The sequence below is a fragment of the Coturnix japonica genome, chromosome 1 (assembly GCF_001577835.2).
Source record: "Coturnix japonica isolate 7356 chromosome 1, Coturnix japonica 2.1, whole genome shotgun sequence".
Classification (NCBI taxonomy): domain Eukaryota; kingdom Metazoa; phylum Chordata; class Aves; order Galliformes; family Phasianidae; genus Coturnix; species Coturnix japonica.
In genome coordinates, this window is record NC_029516.1 from 700,386 (window position 1) to 719,209 (window position 18,824).

General features: G+C 57.0%; 3 protein-coding genes across 9 annotated transcripts; 2 read left to right on the forward strand and 1 right to left on the reverse strand.

Annotated features, from left to right (window-relative positions):
- Positions 1-8: 8 nt before the first annotated feature.
- NCAPH2 (non-SMC condensin II complex subunit H2) lies at positions 9-7,627 on the forward strand. 5 transcript variants are annotated; one of them, XM_015853431.1, is made up of 21 exons: positions 9-123; positions 1,176-1,382; positions 1,882-1,983; positions 2,196-2,251; positions 2,924-2,999; positions 3,187-3,258; positions 3,368-3,447; positions 3,766-3,920; positions 4,284-4,376; positions 4,605-4,717; positions 4,800-4,871; positions 5,282-5,348; positions 5,459-5,566; positions 5,665-5,718; positions 6,246-6,316; positions 6,386-6,473; positions 6,568-6,633; positions 6,808-6,860; positions 6,980-7,081; positions 7,158-7,307; positions 7,397-7,627. In XM_015853431.1, exons 2-21 carry the CDS (start codon positions 1,275-1,277, stop codon positions 7,532-7,534), a joined length of 1,824 nt encoding a protein of 607 aa, XP_015708917.1. In that variant the 5' UTR covers positions 9-123; positions 1,176-1,274; the 3' UTR covers positions 7,535-7,627. The 5 variants fall into 5 exon arrangements, with proteins under 5 accessions (XP_015708917.1, XP_015708515.1, XP_015708569.1 ...); XM_015853083.1 differs by adding an exon at positions 840-918 and having other exon boundaries at positions 15-123; positions 6,246-6,473; XM_015853340.1 differs by adding an exon at positions 840-918 and having other exon boundaries at positions 21-123; positions 1,267-1,382; positions 6,246-6,473.
- LOC107309199 (protein SCO2 homolog, mitochondrial) lies at positions 5,949-8,973 on the reverse strand. Of its 2 annotated transcripts, none has more exons than XM_015853911.2 (2): positions 6,799-8,973; positions 5,949-6,614 (listed from the first exon to the last, which is right to left on the reverse strand). In XM_015853911.2, the coding sequence occupies exon 1, from the start codon at positions 8,891-8,893 to the stop codon at positions 8,150-8,152; it is 744 nt and encodes a 247-aa protein (XP_015709397.1). In that variant the 5' UTR covers positions 8,894-8,973; the 3' UTR covers positions 5,949-6,614; positions 6,799-8,149. The 2 variants fall into 2 exon arrangements, with proteins under 2 accessions (XP_015709397.1, XP_015709330.1); XM_015853844.2 differs by having other exon boundaries at positions 5,949-6,709.
- A 1,221-nt stretch (positions 8,974-10,194) lies between these two features.
- Positions 10,195-18,680, forward strand: IRF5 (interferon regulatory factor 5). 2 transcript variants are annotated; one of them, XM_015854361.2, is made up of 9 exons: positions 10,195-10,976; positions 12,123-12,375; positions 14,225-14,408; positions 14,591-14,658; positions 14,767-14,797; positions 15,294-15,506; positions 16,572-16,979; positions 17,386-17,504; positions 17,770-18,680. In XM_015854361.2, the coding sequence occupies exons 2-9, from the start codon at positions 12,196-12,198 to the stop codon at positions 17,956-17,958; spliced, it is 1,392 nt and encodes a 463-aa protein (XP_015709847.1). In that variant the 5' UTR covers positions 10,195-10,976; positions 12,123-12,195; the 3' UTR covers positions 17,959-18,680. The 2 variants fall into 2 exon arrangements, with proteins under 2 accessions (XP_015709847.1, XP_015709923.1); XM_015854437.2 differs by having other exon boundaries at positions 12,150-12,375.
- The last annotated feature ends 144 nt before the right edge of the window (positions 18,681-18,824 follow it).

Genomic DNA, 18,824 nt, shown 5'->3' on the forward strand with positions numbered 1-18,824 from the left:
GTCACGTTACGCCGCGCGTTGGGCGGGAAATACAAAAATGGCGGCGTGGAAAGAACCGGATTCCGGGTGGAGCTGAGGGGGGAGCTCCGCTTTGGTTCTGCTTTATTCCACCCGACACAGTGGGTGAGTGTCCGTGGGGTCTTTACGAGATCATAGGGCTGATGTTATGGTGGGCTGATGTTATGGTGGGCTGATGTCATGTTGGACCTCCATCCCAGGGCATGAGCCGATCTGTGGTGCCCGAAGGTTTCTGTGGTGTTCTCTGTGGGATTGCCTTTATTTCTATGGGGTGTCCTCACTTAAAGCCTTTATTCCATTGGAACTGAAGGTCTCTGGGGTGTCCTTATTTAAAGCCTTTATTCTATTGGAGCTGAAGGTGTCTGTATTTAAAGCCTTTATTCCATTGGAGCTGAAGGTGTCCTTATTTAAAGCCTTTATTCCATTGGAGCTGAAGGTGTCCTTATTTAAAGCCTTTATTNAAGCCTTTATTCCATTGGAGCTGAAGGTGTCCTTATTTAAAGCCTTTATTCCATTGGAGCTGAAGGTGTCCTTATTTAAAGCCTTTATTCCATTGAAGCTGAAGGTCTCTGGGGTGTCCTTATTTAAAGCCTTTATACCATTGAAGCTGAAGGTCTCTGGGGTGTCCTCACTTAAAGCCTTTATTCCATTGGAGCTGAAGGTGTCCTTATTTAAAGCCTTTATTCCATTGGAACTGAAGGTCTCTGTTGTCTATTGAGCCTCTTTTGCCTTTAGGAGGGGTTGCACTTGGGGATAGGGTCATTAAATGGGTTGGGTTGGGAGGGACCTCAATGATCATGAGCTCCAACTCCCCCCCATAGACATGGCTGCCAACCTCCACCTTTAATACCAGCCCAGGCTGCCCAGGGCCGCATCCAACCTGGCCTTCAACACCTCCAGGTATGGACGGGGCACCCACAGCCTCTCTGGGCAGCTGGTCCAGCACCTCAACACTCTCTATCAACAATATCCCCCCTCACATCCAACCTCAATCTTCCCTCCTTCAACTTCAACCCATTTCCCCTTGTCCTGCTGTTATCTGCCCTCATTAAGATTTGGGCACGTCTTAGTGATGTGGTTGGGGTGGGTTATACAGTCAGACTCGGGGATCTTGGAGGTCTTTTCCAACCTAAGATGATTCTGTGACGTTATAACAGCCAACTACTGCAAGACATCATCCTCAAAGACCTGGGCTCTGGAGGGAGCACAGTGATCAGCTGACGATACCCCACTGTGCCCAACCTGCAGCTGCTGCCATGGAGGACGTGGAGTCGCGCTTTGCTCACCTCCTACAGCCCATCCGGGACCTCACCAAGAACTGGGAGGTGGACGTGGCTGCACAGCTCGGGGAGTACCTGGAGGAGGTGAGGGCTCCGTCACACCATGGGCACAAAGGGAGGTTCTGTCAGTGCCTGTGGTGGCTGCTCACACCCCAGCACAGCTTCTGCCTGGTTTGTAGATGTGCTTGGCTGTGAAATCCAGTATTTCACATCTGTCCCTTCTGAGTGTTCTCTGCTTTTAAGGAGGTGCTGGGGATGTGCTTCTTGCAGTGTGGCTACAGAGAAGCTCCTTGGATTGCAGAGAATGGGAGGTGAATACTGATCAGTGTCTGAAAGGAGGAGGCCAGGCTGTGTTTGGTGGTGCCCAGTGCCAGGACAAGGGGCAGCGGGCACAGACTGGAGCCCAGGGAGGGTGCTGTGAACAGGATGCCTTCCCTCTCTGCATTCACTCCCTCTCTGCATTCACTTATCAGTTTCGGTCCCCAGAACATCACATCTGGATTTTATCCTTTTGTTACGTTGCTCTCAAATCAATTCTGGGAATCAGCACTTCATTTTCCCTTTTTCTTCTGTGTTTTTACAGCTGGACCAAATTTGTATTTCTTTTGACGGTGGCAAAACTACCATGAACTTCATAGAGGCAGCTCTGTTAATCCAGGGCTCTGCCTGCATCTACAGCAAGAAGGTGAGCACTGAGGGGTTACCAATGGGTGTTACCAATAACAGTAACCCTCTCCTTTACCAAACCTGCACTCCAAATGGGGAAAAGAATAAAGAGGTTATTGAGATACTGAACTCTGGCTGTCGGAGGGTAAGAGGAGGGTTGTGGCCACCAGCTGGAGGGGGGTTTTCTGGCAGTTGCTTTCTCTATCTCCACGTCTGGCTCCTGTTTTGCAGGTGGAGTATTTGTACTCGCTGGTCTACCAGGCACTTGACTCCATCACCAATAAGAAGTGAGTAACGCCCTCCATCCTCTGGGCAGACCAGCTGCAAAGGGGCCAGGATCTGCCTGTGTGATTTCACTGCTGTTGCAAAGAATGTGGCCGTGTGCTCCTAGCTTGCTTGTCTCCCTCCCCATTACAGTACAGCCCTACTGTGGGAGCTCTGCCCTATTCTGCCTGGTGTGGGGCTGAGGCTGTGACCTGCCCTACTGAGCTCTCTTCCCTTAGGGCAGTAATTTGCTTCAGCAACCAACCTTCCTATTGCAGAGTTGATCTCAGGCTCTATAAAATGTTCTCTGAACCTGAGGGTTTCTGTGGGATGGTGTGAAAGGCCATAGAAATTATTAGGGGCCTGATGCACCTCTCTGATGGGGAGAGGATAAGAACCATATAATGGTTTGGGTTGGGTGGGATCTTTATAGGCTGCCTGGTTCCCCTGCCTGCAGTGAGCAGGGAGCCCTGCAGCTCCATCAGTGCTCAGAGCCCAGGGCTGGCTGATGGTGCTGACAGCCATGCTGTGGTCTGCACTCTCCTGCCTATGATGCCTGGGGTGCTTCTGCTTCGAGGTGATGCTGGAAGCTGCTTGCTTGCTGTGTGCAGCGCAGCTGGAGGAAAGCTATCACTGCTTTGCCTTTAGCTGGCACTGGGCTGGGCCTCTGACTGTACCTTTGCTCCTTGATGCAGGCGGGAAAGGCAGCCCTGCTCTGTGGGACCGGATGGCAAGGATGCAGATGCAACCTTTGGGATGGAGAAGGAAGAGGTGAGGGGGCGATGGTGGGTGTGCTCCTGCAGATGGGCTCTGCTGTGTGTGAGCTGCAGCAGAGGGTGTTCAGCCCTGCATCTTCCTGCTCCTGCAGCCAGGCAAGGCAGGAGCACTTTGTGAGGAGGGATGCAATGGCACAATGAAATGAGCCCTGTTGGTCACTGGTGTGGGCCTCTCTCTGCAGTTCCTTTCCCTGGATGACATCAGCGACACCAGCCAGGCCAGCGTGGACTTGAAGAAGGACCATCAGCCCAGTGTAAGGGAAGCTGCTGTTGTCTTTCTGGTCTCCCCTCCCTCTATATCAGCTCTCCTCACTGAATCTCTGCTGCCTGCCCAGCACATCTTTGACTCCTGTTCTCCTGCAGGCTGTGAATGTTGTTCCCTTGACTCCCATGTCTTTGGTTCCCCCGGAAGAGGCCGAGAAGACAAGCAACCCTCTGTTCAGGTGAAAGCCCACCCTCAGAGCCCCCCAGCCTTCAGCTGGCCCCCACCTGTCTGACTGTCCCCATTCCACGGCAGAAGGGTCATTCCTTTTCCCCTGGCAGGCAGGCAGAGTAATCCCGAGTGCACTGAGATGTGGGGGTGGGACCTGGTGCAGGGCAGGGGCTGCTCTGGAGTGGGCGGGCAGGGCTTTGCATGGCCAGGGAATGCAGAGAATGGAGAGTGGGGATGATTTGCATTGTTGGGGATGCCTTGGCTCTGCTCCTTCTGCCCTGGGGGGCCACGGAGCCCCCATCCCCCTGACAAGCCCCCATGTCTGCAGCCGGAAGGGAGAGATCTTGGCCAGCCGGAAGGATTTCAGGATGAACACGTGCACCCCTCACACCAACGGAGCCTTCATGCTGGAGCTGGCAGGGCTCTCCCCAATGTGTTTGCAGCATCGGGACCAGGAAGAGAACAACGGCAGCGGAGCAGTAGGTACAGTGCTGGGGGGAGGACCCAGAGCCCCCAGCTTGAGGAGCGGGCTGTGGGCTGCACAGAGCAGGGAGGCACTGCTGGGATGCTTCCCTTCTGCCTCGAGAGAAGAGGATGTGAGCAAAAGCAATGGGAACAGCCCAGCTCCTTGGGTACAGGAGGCACTGCCTTTCCTCTGCTGCCTTTCCTCTGCTGCCCTTCCTTCAGCCAAAGATCTCTGACACCTTGAACAGGGTTTGTGCCCTGTGCTGTACTGGGGAGGCCATCAGCCTCCATAGGAAGGAGCAGCAGCACCGAGGCTGCTCAGTGCTGGCAGTTGAAGCCCTGCGAGCAGAGTACATTGATCACACCTCTGTCCCTTGGCAGGAGCACAGCCCTCTGTCAGCGACGGGAGGGAATCCCTGCGTATGAGCACTGGTGCGATGCCTGTCCAGGCACTGAACTTCTCAGACGATGGAGGTGAGATGTGCAGGATCAGTGGGGTCTGCCCCTCCATCCTGCTGGGCTGGGCTGCGTCTTCAGGCAGCTGCTGCTGCGTGGGTGCTCCTGCTCTGCCCCCTGTCCCAGCCCGGCCTGTTGGCCATGGTTTGCAAAGTAAAGCCCTTGGGGAAAATCCTCATTGGGTAGAATAGAAAAGGGAGGTCCTTGATGATCTCAGAGCTGCTGACCGTTTGCTTGCCCCACTAGGTGCTGCAGGACCAGATGATGACCATGATGGAGGGGATGACTTACCTGTGGTTGGACCTGAGGACAACATGGAAGTAACTCCAGCTGCCATTGAACACACCGAGCCACAGCGGGTAGGGCAGGCAAAGCTCAGTTGGGCCCTGAAGCCTGTCTGCCTTGTGGCTCACTGCCTGACACCCCTTCTGTGTCTGCCAGAGCGCGCCCCAGGTGAAGGGTTACGTGCTGCGGCAGCGAGCCCCTGCTGAGGACCCTCAGCCCCACATCAAGGTATGGGAAGGGGAGCACAGAGCAAAAGCAAATCCTGGAATCATGGAGGTAGGAAAAGACCTCGTAGATAGATAAGTCCACCTGTCAATTCATCACAATGCACTTCTAAAGCACGGCCCCAAGTGCTGCACCTTTGTGTTCCTTGAGCACCTCCAGGGGTGGGGATTCTTCCTGGGCAGCCTGACCACTCATCTGGAGAGCTTTGTGTCCTCATATCCACCCTGACCCTCTGCTGGTGCAACATGAGGTCCTCACCTCTTGTCATTTTAAAGCCTAAATGCTGTGGGAAGCGCTCTGCACTGCACTTAGTGCTGCATCAACACCCATAGAAGGGTTTGCAGAGCCACGCGGCTGCAGAATGCCCTACATTGCTCTGCCACTGCTCAGACACAACTCATTTCTTCCACCAGGAGATGCTGGATCCATGGCGAAGCCTTGACCCCTTTGGTGACTCTGAGGACAAACCCTTCAGGAAAGGTATCTGAGGTGGGGCTGTGGTGGTGTTTCTGCTCTCCTGCCTTGGGGCTGCTCACCTCCAAAGGCTGGAACGGGGTTCTCCCTGCAGATCATCTCCTTCTGCCCCGCAGGGAGGCCCTTCTTAGCGCCACATGGCATGGACGATGTGGTTGGTGGCAAGCGGAAAAGGAAGGGACCCAGAAAGCTCCTGGATTTCTTGAACTGGTTTTCTGCAACCTGTGAGTGTTACAGTCTGACCTTACCTGGCTGCTGCTCCCTGCTCTCCTCAATGGGCTGCACCTGTAGGGGTTTCTAAATGCAATCCTGTTCTTCTCAGACAACAACGGTGCTGACTGCAGGAAAACCAGGAGGAAAGGGCCGACGTTTGCTGGTGAGAAGGGCAGGGTGGGCTGAGTTGGGGTTCAGGCTGCAGCCATATGCAGGGCTCCAGGTGCAGCAGTTGTGCTGTGAAGCCCTTGTTGGGGTTGGGTTTGCATTGGGAAGAGGCCAATAATCCTTATCTGGGGTGACAGATTATTGGGGTGACAGTGGTTGCTCTAATAGAGCAGTGTGAGGGCTGAAGCAAAGGACGTGGGAGGAATAAGCAGTTTTACAACTTAAAATGGATGAGGATTGGTCGTGTTTAATGTTCACAACACTGAAACCTGTGACTTCCAGTCCTGCAGCCGTTCCTCATTCAAAAAGCAGCCTTTAAACATTGTTATGCAGAGCGTTGCCCCCTTCTTGCTGTGCAAAACCTCTTCTGCATTCAGGGGAGCTCCCAGCTTGTTGGTGCAGAGAGAAGGATGGGTGCTAAGGCAGCCCCAAAACCACACTGTGGAACCCAGGAAGCCTCGTTCTGTATCAGGGGATGCAGGTTGGCAGTGCTGACCTGTGCTTTGCGTTGTGTCTGTGCAGATCTGGAGGCGCTGTACTGGAAGCAGCAGCAGGAGCGGCTGGTGGCACAGAGGAAGCTGCAGAGCAGGATGGTGAGCACGCAGATGGGGTTGGAGGGTGGTGGGAGCCGCGCTGGCTGGGGACTCAATGCTTTTCCCCAGGGGCCACCCTTGTTACTACGGCCAGAGCATGAAGAGGAGGAAGAGCTGAATGCACCGGAGCGGGATGATGGGGATGGAGAAGCAGCAGGTATTGCTGAAGTCTCTGATCTCTCTGAAGTCTCTGAGGGCTGAGCTGCTGCAGGAGCTATGGGGGTCCTTAGCACAGCCTGCCCTTCCTGCAGATGACTTTGTGGAGCATGAAGACATCCAAGAGGAGGATGTGGAGAATCTAGTGGAGAAAGCCATGGGTGAGCCCTGGGGGAGCTGTGAGGGCACCCCATCCTTCAACCACTGCAGTGCATCCTGAGCAGCTGTGTGTCCCACCTATGGGGAACAGATGTGCCTGTCCTCACCTGGAGGCACAGGGCCAGGCATGCAGTTCCCCCCCATCCCATCACACTGATAACACTGACCTCTCACAGCTCCCTGTGACGTGGATGCGCTGAGCTATGAGGAGCTGGTGAGGAAGAACGTGGTATGTGTTGTGCCCGAGCTCAGGGCAGGGACAGCGAGGGCACAGCGGGTGCTGTAGGTGTCCCTCATCCCCACACTGTCCTTGTTCCCATCTTGTTCCACATCCCTTGGTCCTTGCAGGAGCTGTTCATCGCCAACTCCCAGCGGTACGTACAGGAGACGGAGCTCTCCCAACACATCCGCCTTTGGGAGGAGAAGATGGGGCCGGCGCTGCAGGAGCAGGTAAAGCTGCAGGGGGAACAACAGTGGGGCTGGATGGGGGAGGCAGAGGGTCAGCACTGACCCCGCTGTCATGCAGGAGGAGCGTACGGCCTTCGACATCCACAGCTACGGGGACAGGCTGGCAGCTCGATTCGGCAGCCTGGGGCAGTGGCAGTCCTTTGCCAGCCTGGTGGCCGGGCTGCCCCCCTTCGAGGTGTGCCGCTACATGCTGGCCTCATTGCAGCTGGTGAGTGTGGGGCCCTGGGGGTGAGGGGGGGGGAAGATGGTTGGATATGGGGGGTAGGGCTTTGCTGCAGCCCCTGCTCCTCTCCCCAGGCCAACGACTACACGGTGGAGGTGGCGCAGGCCCCGGGGCTGGAGGAGGCCGTGGACACGGTACGGCTGCGGCTGCTCACAAGAGAGCGGGCACACGAGCGCTTCCGCACCTACATGGCCCCCTCAGCCTGCGAATGAGCCCCTCACCCCATATAAACCCCCCCCTATTCCACTCTGTACAGCCCCCACCACCCCACAGCTCTCAGCAATAAACCTCCCGACTTTAGTAAAGGCGGCCTCGTTTTTGGTGACGTGAACAAAGCATCCCTATGGGCTGGAGTGGGTTATAGGGAAGCTTCTTGCTGCTATGGGGACTGCCCCCCATGCAGGCAGAGCCTTTTGGGGCTGCAGCTTCCCTGTGGGGGCTGCCCCCTGTCCAGGCAGAGCCCTGAGGGGCTGCAGCTTTCCTTTGGGGCTGTAGCTTCCCTTTGGGGGCTGCTCCCCATCCTGAGACCTTTGGGGCTGCCCCACGTCCAGACAGAGTCCTGTGGGGCTGCAGTTTCCCTTTGGGGGCTGCCCCATGTCCAGGCAGAGCTCTTTGGGGCTGCAGTTTCCTTATGGGGGGGGCTGCCCCCCATTCTAAGCCCTATGGGGTTGTAGCTTCCCTTTGGGGCTGCCTCACGTCCAGACAGAGTCCTGTGGGGCTGTAGCTTCCCTCTGGGGCTGCAATTTCCTTTTGGGGGCTGCCCGAGAGTCCTGTGGGGCTGCAGTTTCCCTTTGGGGGCTGCCCCCCATCCTGAGCCCTGTGGGTGCTCAGTGTAGGAGGGGCTGGTAGTTCTCCATGTGTCTCCTGACGCTCTCAGCGATCTTCTCGGCTGTCTTACTGCGGTTGTAATAATCCAGGAACAGCCCGTCGGGTCCCAGCAGGTAAATGATGATGGTGTGATCCACGATGTAATCCCCGTCCTCATCCTTGGGCCCGGCGCTGGCGTACACCCTGTATGCAGCGCTCACAGCCTTCACCTGCTCGCTGCTCCCCGTCAACCCCACCATCCTCGGGTGGAAATCCCGCACGTAACGAGCCAAAGCCTCCACGTCGTCCCGCTCGGGATCCACGGTGATAAACAGCGGCTGCAGGCGGGGCAGGGCCGGATCCCGATCCAGCAGCTCCACAACTCGACTCAGTTTATCCAGCTCATCCGGACACACGTCGGGGCAGTGAGTGAAGCCGAAATACAGCAGCACCCACTGCCCGATGAAGTCGGCCTTGCTGCGGGGCCGCCCGCCGTGATCCAGCAGCTGGAAGTCGCCGTGTCCCAGCGCCAAGGCCCGCAGCTCCCGGTGCCGTTTCTCCGTCCTCTCTCGTTCCTTACGGGCCTTTAGATACAACCACGCTCCTCCCGCAGCGCCTCCCACAGCCGCCACCACCATCAAACGGCGGCTTAAAGGAAGAGATGGGGGTGGGGACCCCCCGGGCCGGGGGGTGATGAGGCCGCGGGTTGTGAGCGGCGGGGGGAGGCGGCGGAGGCAGCGGGAGGGCAGCAGGACCAGCGCCATGATGGAGGGGGGCGGAGAGCAATGGCGGCCGGCACCTCACAGCGCACAGCCGGAAATGGAAATGGCTCACCGGAAATGATCAACCGGAAATTGCCTACCGGAAATGGATCACCGGAAGTGACCAACCGGAAATGGTCCACCGGAAATGGTCCACCGGAAATGGTCCACCGGAAATGGGTGGGGACAGAAGGCGAGTGGTCGTAGAGTGGAGAGGGATGGGGAGAATCATAGAGTGTGGGGGGATAGAGGGGACAGAGCGGCCTACTATGGGAATATGGGGGCACCATAAAAGGGCGGACCACAAATGGGGGTCCTATAGGGGACCCTAATAATGGGACTCCAAATGGGGTCCTAAAGGAGGGGATCCCAATAATTGGACCCCAAATGGGGATCTTAAAGAAGGGGACACCAAATGGGAACCCAAATGAGGTTCCTAAACGAGGGGACCCCAATAATGGGAACCCAAATGGGACTTCTAAAGGAGGCGACCCCAATAATGGGAACCTATATGGGGATCCTAAAGAAGGGGACCCCAATAATGGGAACCCAAATGGGGACTCCTAAACGAGGGGAACCCAATAATGGGACCCCAAATGGGGACCCTAAAGGGGACCCCAATAATGGGAACCCCGATAGGGAGAACCCAAATGGGGAACCCTATATGGAACACCTAAAGGAGGGCAGCCCCAAAATGGGGACCCCAAAATGGGGACCCCAAATGGAGACCCCAAAATGGGGACCCCAAATGGAGACCCCAAAATGGGGACCCCAAATGGGGCTCCTAAAGAAGGGGACCCCACAAATGGGAACCCCAATACGGGGAGCCCAAATGGGAACCCCAATAGGGAGAGCCCAAATGGGGAATGCTATATGGAACACCTAAAGGAGGGCAGCCCCAGAATGAGAACCCTAAAATGGGACCCTAAAAAACGGAGACCCCAAATGGAACCCCTAAAAAAGGGGACCCCCAAAGTGAGAGCCCCAAAAGGGGATCCCAAATGGGGCTCCTAAAGGAGGGGACCCCACAAATGGGAACCCCAATACGGGGAGCCCAAATGGGGAACTCCAAAGGGGAACCCTACATGGAACCCCTAAAAGAGGGCAGCCCCAGAATGAGAACCCCAAAAGGGGACCTAAATATGAGGACCCCAAAAGGGGACCTCAAAAAGGGGGACCCCAAAATGAAAACCCTAGTATTGGGGACCCCCAAAATGAGGAACTCAATGGGGAGATCCCAAATAGAACACACAAAAGGGGAACCTAATGTTGGGACCCTAAAATGGGGACCCCAAATGGAGACCCCAAAAGTGGGGACCCCAAATGGAGACCCCTAATGAAGGGGACCCCCAAAATGAGGAACTCAATGGGGAGATCCCAAATAGAGCACACAAATGGGGAACCTCAAGTAGGACCCCATTAAAGGGGACCCCACAAATGGGAACTCCAACAGGGAGAACCCAAATGGGGAACTCCGATAGGGGAACCCTGCATGAAACACCTAAAAGAGGGCAGCCCCAGAATGAGAACCCCAAAAGGGGACCTAAATATGAGGACCCCAAAAGGGGACCTCAAAAAGGGGGACCCCAAAATGGAACCCCTAAAAAGGGGACCCCCAAAATGAGGAACTCAATGGGGAGATCCCAAATAGAACACACAAAAGGGGAACCTCATGTTGGGCCCCTAAAATAGGGGACCCCCATAGTGAGAGACCTAAAAGGGGGATCCCAAATGGGACTCCTAAAGGAGGGGGCTCCCATAATGGAAAACCCAATAGGGAGAGTCCAAAAGGGGAACCCTCCATGGAACCCCTAAAAGAGGGCAGCCCCAAAATGAGAACCCCAAAAAGGGGACCTCAAAAAGGGGGACCCCAAATGGGAAACTCAATAGGGAGATCCCAATAGGCACAGGGTGGGGAGGAGCGTTTCTTAAAGTGGCCACGTTGGTGGGGCCCGCCTTAAAGCGGCAAGGCCTCCGCCCCACCCCTCGCGTCAAGGGGCGGGGGCGTGGCGCGCTGTATGCAAATGAGATGCTGATGAGGGAGGAAGCGTGGTTGGAGCGGAGCAGCGAACGGTGCTGGAGAGGGGTGAGAGTCGAAGGAGGGGGTCCTTGAGGGGCTCTTGTGTGGCTGCAAGGGGGATATGGGGGCTTCATGGTGGGTTCCTGGAGGGGGGCTTCATGGTGGCATCTGGGGGGCTTCGTGGTGGCATCTAGGGGGGCTTCATGGTGTCTTCATAGCGTCTTCATGGTGGGTTCAAGGGAGGCTTTGTGGTGGGGTCGTGGTGGCTTTGTGGTGGAATCTGGGGGGCTTCATGGTGGATTCTGGGGGTCTTTGTGGGGTCTTCGTGGTGGGATTGTGGTGGTATATTGAAAGGGCTCCATGGTGGCATCTTGGTGGGTTCCATGGTGGCATCTTGGTGGCTCCGTGATGAGATTGTGCTGGCATCCTGGGGGGCTCCATGGTGACATCGTGGTGGCATCATGTTGCCATCTTGGGGGGCTTCACAGTGGGATTGTGGGTGCTTCCAGGTGGCATCTCAATGGCTTTATGGGGTCTTCATGGTAGCTGCACGGTGGCCTCGTGTCTCCCCTCCCCCTCTGGTCCCCCCCACCCCACCCTGTGGTGTCACTTCTCCTTTCCATGGGGCAGAGGGACCAGTTCCTCTTTCGGTCCCCGTTTCTGTCATCATCCCCACCCTGTGTCCCCAGGGACGGCCAATGTCACTGTGGGACCCATGTGAGACTTTTGGGGTGGTGGGGTGTGAGGGGTGAGCGGAGGTGGATGAGTGGGGGTTGACCAGATGTGACCGTGGGTGATGGGTGACAAGAGGTGACCATAAGTGACCATGGGTAGAGGGTGACTGTGATTGACCAGGGGCTACCATAGTTGGCAATGGTGACAGATGGCCATGGATGACCATTGGTGGCTGTGGGTGACAATCATGGTTGATAGGTGACCATTAGTGATGGTTGACCAAAAACGACCATAAATGACCAATGGTGACCATGGGTGACTTAAGTGACAGATGACCATGGGTGATCATGGGTGACAGATGACTTTTGGTGACCAGAGATGACTATGGGTGACCATAAGTGAAGGGTGACCACGAGTGCTGGGTGACCAGAGGTGACCACAAGTGACAGATGACCATGAACAATGGGCGGCCAGAGCTGACAACCCCTATTGGATGACCACAAGAACCCATCATTAACCACAGCATCTCCATGACAGCATCACACAATTCCCCACGTGTCTCAGGTCCCCGTCACCTCACGACCTGTCCTGGTGTCCCCTCCTGTCCTCGATGGCGTCCCCGGTGCCGCGCCGTGTTCGCCTGCGCCCGTGGCTGGTGGCCCAGGTGGACAGCGGGCGCTTCCCAGGGCTGCGCTGGGTGGACGCGCGGCGCCGGCTCTTTGTGATCCCATGGCACCACGCAACGAGGCATTTCCCTGCACACAGCGGTGACGATGACACCGTCTTCAAGGTGATCCTGGATGACCCAAGGGATGGAATGACCCGAACCTGAGCTCTGGTGGCTCTAATCACAGCCCTGCTGGCCCAAATCCCAACCCTAATCACCCTGACACAACCCTAGTGACCCTAAGCCAACCCTAGTGTCTCTAACCCCAACCCTAGTGACCCTAAGCCAACCTTATTGTCTCTAACCCCAACCCTAGTGACCCTAAGCCAACCCTAGTGTCTCTAACCCCAACCCTAGTGACCCTAAGCCAACCTTATTGTCTCTACCCACCTAGTGACCCTAAGCAACCCTAGTGACCCTAAGCCAACCCTAGTGGCTCTAACCCCAACCCTAGTGACCCTAAGCCAACCCTAGTGGCTCTAACCCCAACCGTAGTTGACCCTAAGCCAACCTTATTGTCTTCTAACCCAACCCTAGTGACCATAAAGCCAACCTAGATGTCTCTAACCCCAACCCTAGTGACCCTAAGCCAACCCTTGTGGCTCTACCTCCAACCCTAGTGACCCTAAGCCAACCTTATTGTCTCTAACCCCAACCTTAGTGACCCTAAGCCAAACCCTAGTGTCTCTAAACCGGCAACCCTAGTGACCCTAAGCCAACCCTAGTGGCTCTAACCCCAACCCTAGTGACCCTAAGCCAACCCTAGTGTCTCTAACCCCAACCCTAGTGACCATAAGCCAACCCTAGTGGCTCTAACCCCAACCTTAATGGCCCTAAGCTAACCCTACTGGCCCAAACCCCAACCCTACTGGCCCAAACCCCAACCCTAGTGACCCTAAGCCAACCCTAGTGGCCCAAACCCCAACCCTACTGGCCCAAGCCCTAACTCTACTGGCCCTTACCCAACTCTAGTGGCCCAATCCCTGATCCTAGTAACCCAAATCCAAGCCCTAAGGATACTGACACAAACTTGCTGGCCCAAACCCCAACCTTAATGACCATAATCTTAAAACTGATGACACAAACTCCAACCCTGATGACACTAACCCAATCCTAATGTCCCAAACCCCAACTCTAGTGGCCCAAACCCCAACCCTAATGACCCAAACCCCAAAATAATATCCCTAACCCAACACTAGTAACCAAACTCCAACCCTAGTAGCCGTAACCCCAAACCTAGTGGCCCAATCTGCAATCCTAGTGGCCCTAAGTCAACTCTAGTGGCCCAAACCCCAAACCTAATGCCTCAAACCCACTGAACTCCCTGACCCCAACCCAACTATGATGACCCCAACTCCAAATAATCCCAACCCTGATTACTCCAGGAGCGCCACCCCAATGACCCCAACCCCAATAAGCCCATCCCCAGTGATCCCAATGACCCCAACCTGATGACCCCAACCCCACTAATCCCGCCCCAATGACTCAACACCAGTAATCCCAACCCACTAACCCACTGACCCTAAGCCAGTGATCCCAACAACCCCCACCCCAATGACCCTGACACCAGTGACTCCAACCCAAGTCTGATGACCCCAGCGACCCCAATAACCTCAGTGTCCCCAACCACATTGACCCCAACCCAATGACCCCAACTCTGGTGCCCCAAATGCACCACTCATCATGACCCCAATCCGATGACCCCATTCCCCAATAACCCCATTGCAATAACAACAACCCAAAGACCCCAAGGCAATGACCCCATTCCAATGACCCCAACCCCGATGACGCCAACCCAATTACCCCAACCCAACCACGTAACCAATCCAACCATTGGTAATCCCAATTACCCCATTAACTACAACCCAATGATGCGACACCAATAATCCCAACACCCTGACCCCACTGACCCCAACCTGACAACCCCATTAACCCCACCCCATTGACACCACTGACCCCATTGACCCTGCAGGCATGGGCAGCAGAGACAGGGAAGTTCCTTGCGGGGCGGGATGAGCCGGATCCTGCCAAGTGGAAGGCGACGCTGCGCTGCGCCCTAAACAAGAGCCGCGAGTTCCGCCTGCACTACGACGGCACCCGCGCTGTGCCACCCCGGCCCTATAAGGTGTACGAGGTCTGTGGGGCTGACGGAGCAGGTATGGGGCTGGGGAGGGCTCAGTGGGTCTGTGGGGTACCAGCATCCCATAAGCGACATGGGGACATGGGGGGCTAAGCACCCTGCAGTGTCCCATTGTCCTCTAAGGACCTGGCACCCCACAAGTTGCTATGGGTGCTGTGGGGTCTCAGCCCCACATGGGACCCCTTTCTTCCCTCATAGATGCGGTGACCGGGGATGACTTCAGCTGTGGTGGGGAGGAAGAGGAGGAGGAAGAGGATGTCAGTGAGGTACTGGCCCCTGCTATACACATGGGGGTCCCCTACCCCACACTTGGGGGTCCCCTGCCCCACATTCGGGGGTCTCACACTCCATAACTGCCCGCTCTCTCCCTGCAGCTGCAGAAACTGATGTCTCTGAGTATCAATGGTCAGCAGGGATATGGGGTGTCCTATAGGGGAATAATGGAGTAGGGGAATCCTATGGGGGGATAGTGGGGTGGGGACACCCTATGGAGGTCAGTGAGGTGGGGGATCCCTGTTGGGGGGAGGCAGTGGGGTGGGAATATCCCATGGGGGACAATGGGGATGGGTTACTACAGGGGGGATGTGGGGGGGGAGGAACCCCATTGGGGACTGTTAATGGGGTGGGGGCTCCCCCTAAATGAGGAGGGGTGATGTGGGGCATCTCATGGGGGGAAAACCCCACAGGGAGTTGATGATGTGTGGATTCCCATGGGGGGGCAGTGGGGTAGGGGCACCCATGGAGGCAGTCAGTGGGGTGGGGGGCTCCCTATAGAGGATCAGTGGAGTGAGTGGAGTGGTTGATGTGGGGCAGGCACCCTGTCAGGGGTCCATCTATGGGGTGGCAATGCTCTACGGGGAGCAGTGATGTGGGGCTGCCCCCTCACCCCACTGTTTCCCAGACTGCAGAAGGGATCCGGTGCCCCCCTGGCCTGAGGAGCACCCCCAGTTCAGCAGCACCGACCCCACAGTGCCCTTCATGCCCCCTGAGCTGCCCCCTGAGCTGACCCCACAGCTGAACCCACAGCTGACCCCACAGCTGCCCCCCCCGGGCCCCCCAGCACTCTTGGAGCATGGTGTTCCCAACCTGCTGGCCAGCCCTCACCTGCTGCCCTGTAAGCACTGGGTTGGGGTACGGGGTGTGGGGTGGGTGAATGTGGATATGGGGTGGCTGGATATGGGTATAGGGTGGCCATGAGTATGGGGTGGGTGGATGTGGCTGTGGGCTGGCCACTGGGTGGTGGGACATGGATATGGGGTGGCCATACTGGCCACAGACTGGCAAAGATATGGAGTTGCCATGGGGTGGTTGGATGTGGCTATGGGGTGGGTGTGAGTATGGGGTGGCCATGGGGTGGATGGGCAGAGGTGGCTGAATGTGGACATGGGATGGGTGGGTATGGGGTTGGGGGAATACAGGGTTATGGGGCTTGGGAAATGACAGTGGGGTAGATGGGCATAAGGGTGGGTGGCTGTGGGGTCAGGGAGGATATAAGGTCACTGACCACAGGGTTGGGGGGCTGTGGAGTAGTTTACTGTGGGGTTGGTGTCATATGGGGTGGTTGGCTGTGGGGTGGGTGGGTATGGGGTCATTGGCCATGAGGCTGGGGGATGTGAGGTAGTTGGCTGTGGAGTCGAGGGGATATGGGCTCATAGGGTATGAGGTCAAGTGGATGATAATGGGGTAGGTGGGCATGGGGTTGAGGGGTTGCTATGGAGTTGGGGGGATATAGGGTCACTGGGCATGGGGGGAATGACAGTGGTAGTGGGTGGGCATGGAGCTGGATGGTTGTAGGGTGGGTAGATACAGAGGTGGGGGGATGTGGGGTGGTTGACTGTGCGATTGGGGGGATTTGGGGTCAATGGCCATGGCTTTGGAGGGATATAGGGTCACTTGGCATGGTATTGGGGAGCTGTGGGGTGGGGGGCTGTGGGGTCAGGGGGATACAGGGTGGGTATGCATGGAGCTAGATGGTTGTAGTGTGGGCGAGCATGGGGTCAGGTGGCTGTAGGGTGGCCAGCTGTGGGTTTGGGTGGCTGTGGGGTGGGTGAGCATGGAGTTGTGGGGTGACAATGGGGTGGATGGCCACGGGGTCGGGGTGGCACTACAGAATGGAGCTGCAGGGTTCCCCTGCATAGAGGATCCCCTGCGTAGAGGATCCTCCATCCTGACCCCATAGTGACGGACCTGGAGCTGCGCTTCCAGTACCGCGGGCGGCGGGTGAGCGCCCTGACCGTCAGCCACCCCCTGGGCTGCCGCCTCTCCCATGGGGGGTCTCTGCCCCCCACCCCGCAGCGCCCCGACCTGCTGGGACACCCCGAGCTCCAGCAGGTCCCGTTCCCCGACCCCGAGGGGATCCCGCACGACAAGCAGCGCCGTTACACCCGCACCTTGTTGGGGGCCATGGAGAGGGGGCTGCTCCTGGAGCTGGGGGGGCAGGACCTGTACGCCACCCGCCTCTGTCGCTGCAAAGTGTTTTGGGATGGGCCTTGTGCCCCACCACAGGACCCACACCTCGACCCCCGGCCCAACCCCATGGAGAGGGAGAGGAGGGTCCAGGTGTTCAGCCTCCAGAGGTTCCTTGATGGTGAGTGGCATTGGGTGGGGGGAAGGAGTGAGTGGGGATGTTGGGTGGCACTGGGGACATCAAGGAGCCTATGGGGACATCATATGGCATTGGGGCTCACCATGAAGGGACATCACGGGGCAGTGTGGACACCAGAGAGTCCATGGGGTCATCTGGTGGCACTGGATGACATCAAATAGCATTGGGAGACACTGAACAGCCAATAGGGACATCAGGTGGCACTGGGGGAGACACTGGGGAGTCCATGGGGACCTCAGATGGCAATGGGGACATCAGCCAGCACAGGGGACACCCATCAACCCAAAGGGACATTGGGTGGTGCAGGAGGACTCTGATGATGGGGACATTGGTCAACACTGGGTTGGGAGGTGGGGGTGACATCAAGTGACACCTTGGTGCCCCCCAGGGCTGATCCTGTTCCAGAAGGGGCAGAGCCCAACGCCGCCGCCCTTCGAGGTCTTCCTGTGCTTTGGGGAGGAGTGGCCTGACCACAGACCCAAGGAAAAGAAGCTCATCACCGTACAGGTTGGGGGATGCAGTGGGGACACAATGGGGACTTGTTGGGACACATGGCGGGGACACAATGGGGATGAGTTGGGGACCCAATGGGGACACGATGGGAACACTTTGGGGACCTCCCCAGGGGACACGTTGTGGGGTGGGACAGGGACATGGCAGCGACGCACTGGGGTTTGGGGACACAGCAAAGGAGCAGTGGGGGATGTGATGGGGGATGTGATGGGGCTGCATTGGGGACACGTGTGACGCATGTCCCCCCCCCTCCTACCAGGTGGTGCCAGTGGCGGCGCGGCTGCTGCTGGAGCTGTTCTCAGGGGAGCTGTCGTGGTCGGCTGACAGTGTCCCGCTGCAGATCTCACAGCCCGACCTGAAGGATGCTCTGGTGGAGCAGTTCAAGGAGCTGCACCGCCTGTGGCAGCAGCAGCAGCGCCCAGAACCCGGCCCACAGCCCCAGCTGTGATGTGAGGGTGGAGCCCCCCTGCCATGGGGAGGGGGAGAAATTGGGGTGTGTGGCCCTTCCTGGGGAGTAAAGAAGCTTTGGGGGCTTTTCTTGGTGCTGTGGGGATGGTGGAGCTGTGAGGACAGCTGGAGAACCACATCTGGAGCACCACCAGAGCTAGAACGCTGCCATAACCAGAGTGCTAACTCTCCTGGAGCACATCTGGAGCACCTCCAGACCTACAACATGGCCATACCCAGAGCACTGCTGCTCCTGGAACGCATCTGGAGCACCGTCTGACCCAGAACATCGCCATAGCTGCTCTATTGCTGCTCCAGCATGTCTGGAGCACCAGCAGACCCAGAACATCGTCATACCTGTTCTGTGGCTGCTCCAGGAGCACATCTGGAACACACATCTGGAACAAACATCTGGAGCACCAGCAGACCCAGAACATCACCATACCTGGATTTCTGCTGCTCCCGGAGCGCCGTATCAAAAACCAGTCACACCTGGAGCACACCTGGAGCCCCACCATCCATAGAACATTGCCATACTGGGACCGCAGCTGCTCCTGGAGTGCCACATCTGGAACAAAACATCTGGAGCACATCTGGAGCCCCACCATCCATAGAACATCACAACACCAGGACTGCAGCTGCTCCTGGATCACACCTGGAACACACATCTGGATCCCCACCTCACCCCCCCACCCCCTCCCCAAAAAGCAGACAGGACCACCATGGGCTGGTTGTGGTTTTTTTTGTTGTTTTTTTTTCCTTTTTTTTTAACCCATTTTTGCATCTTTTTTGTTGTTGTTTGTTTTTTTATTGTTCTCAAGATGGCTACAACACCAGAACGGAACCGCACACCCGGCCCCAGCCCCG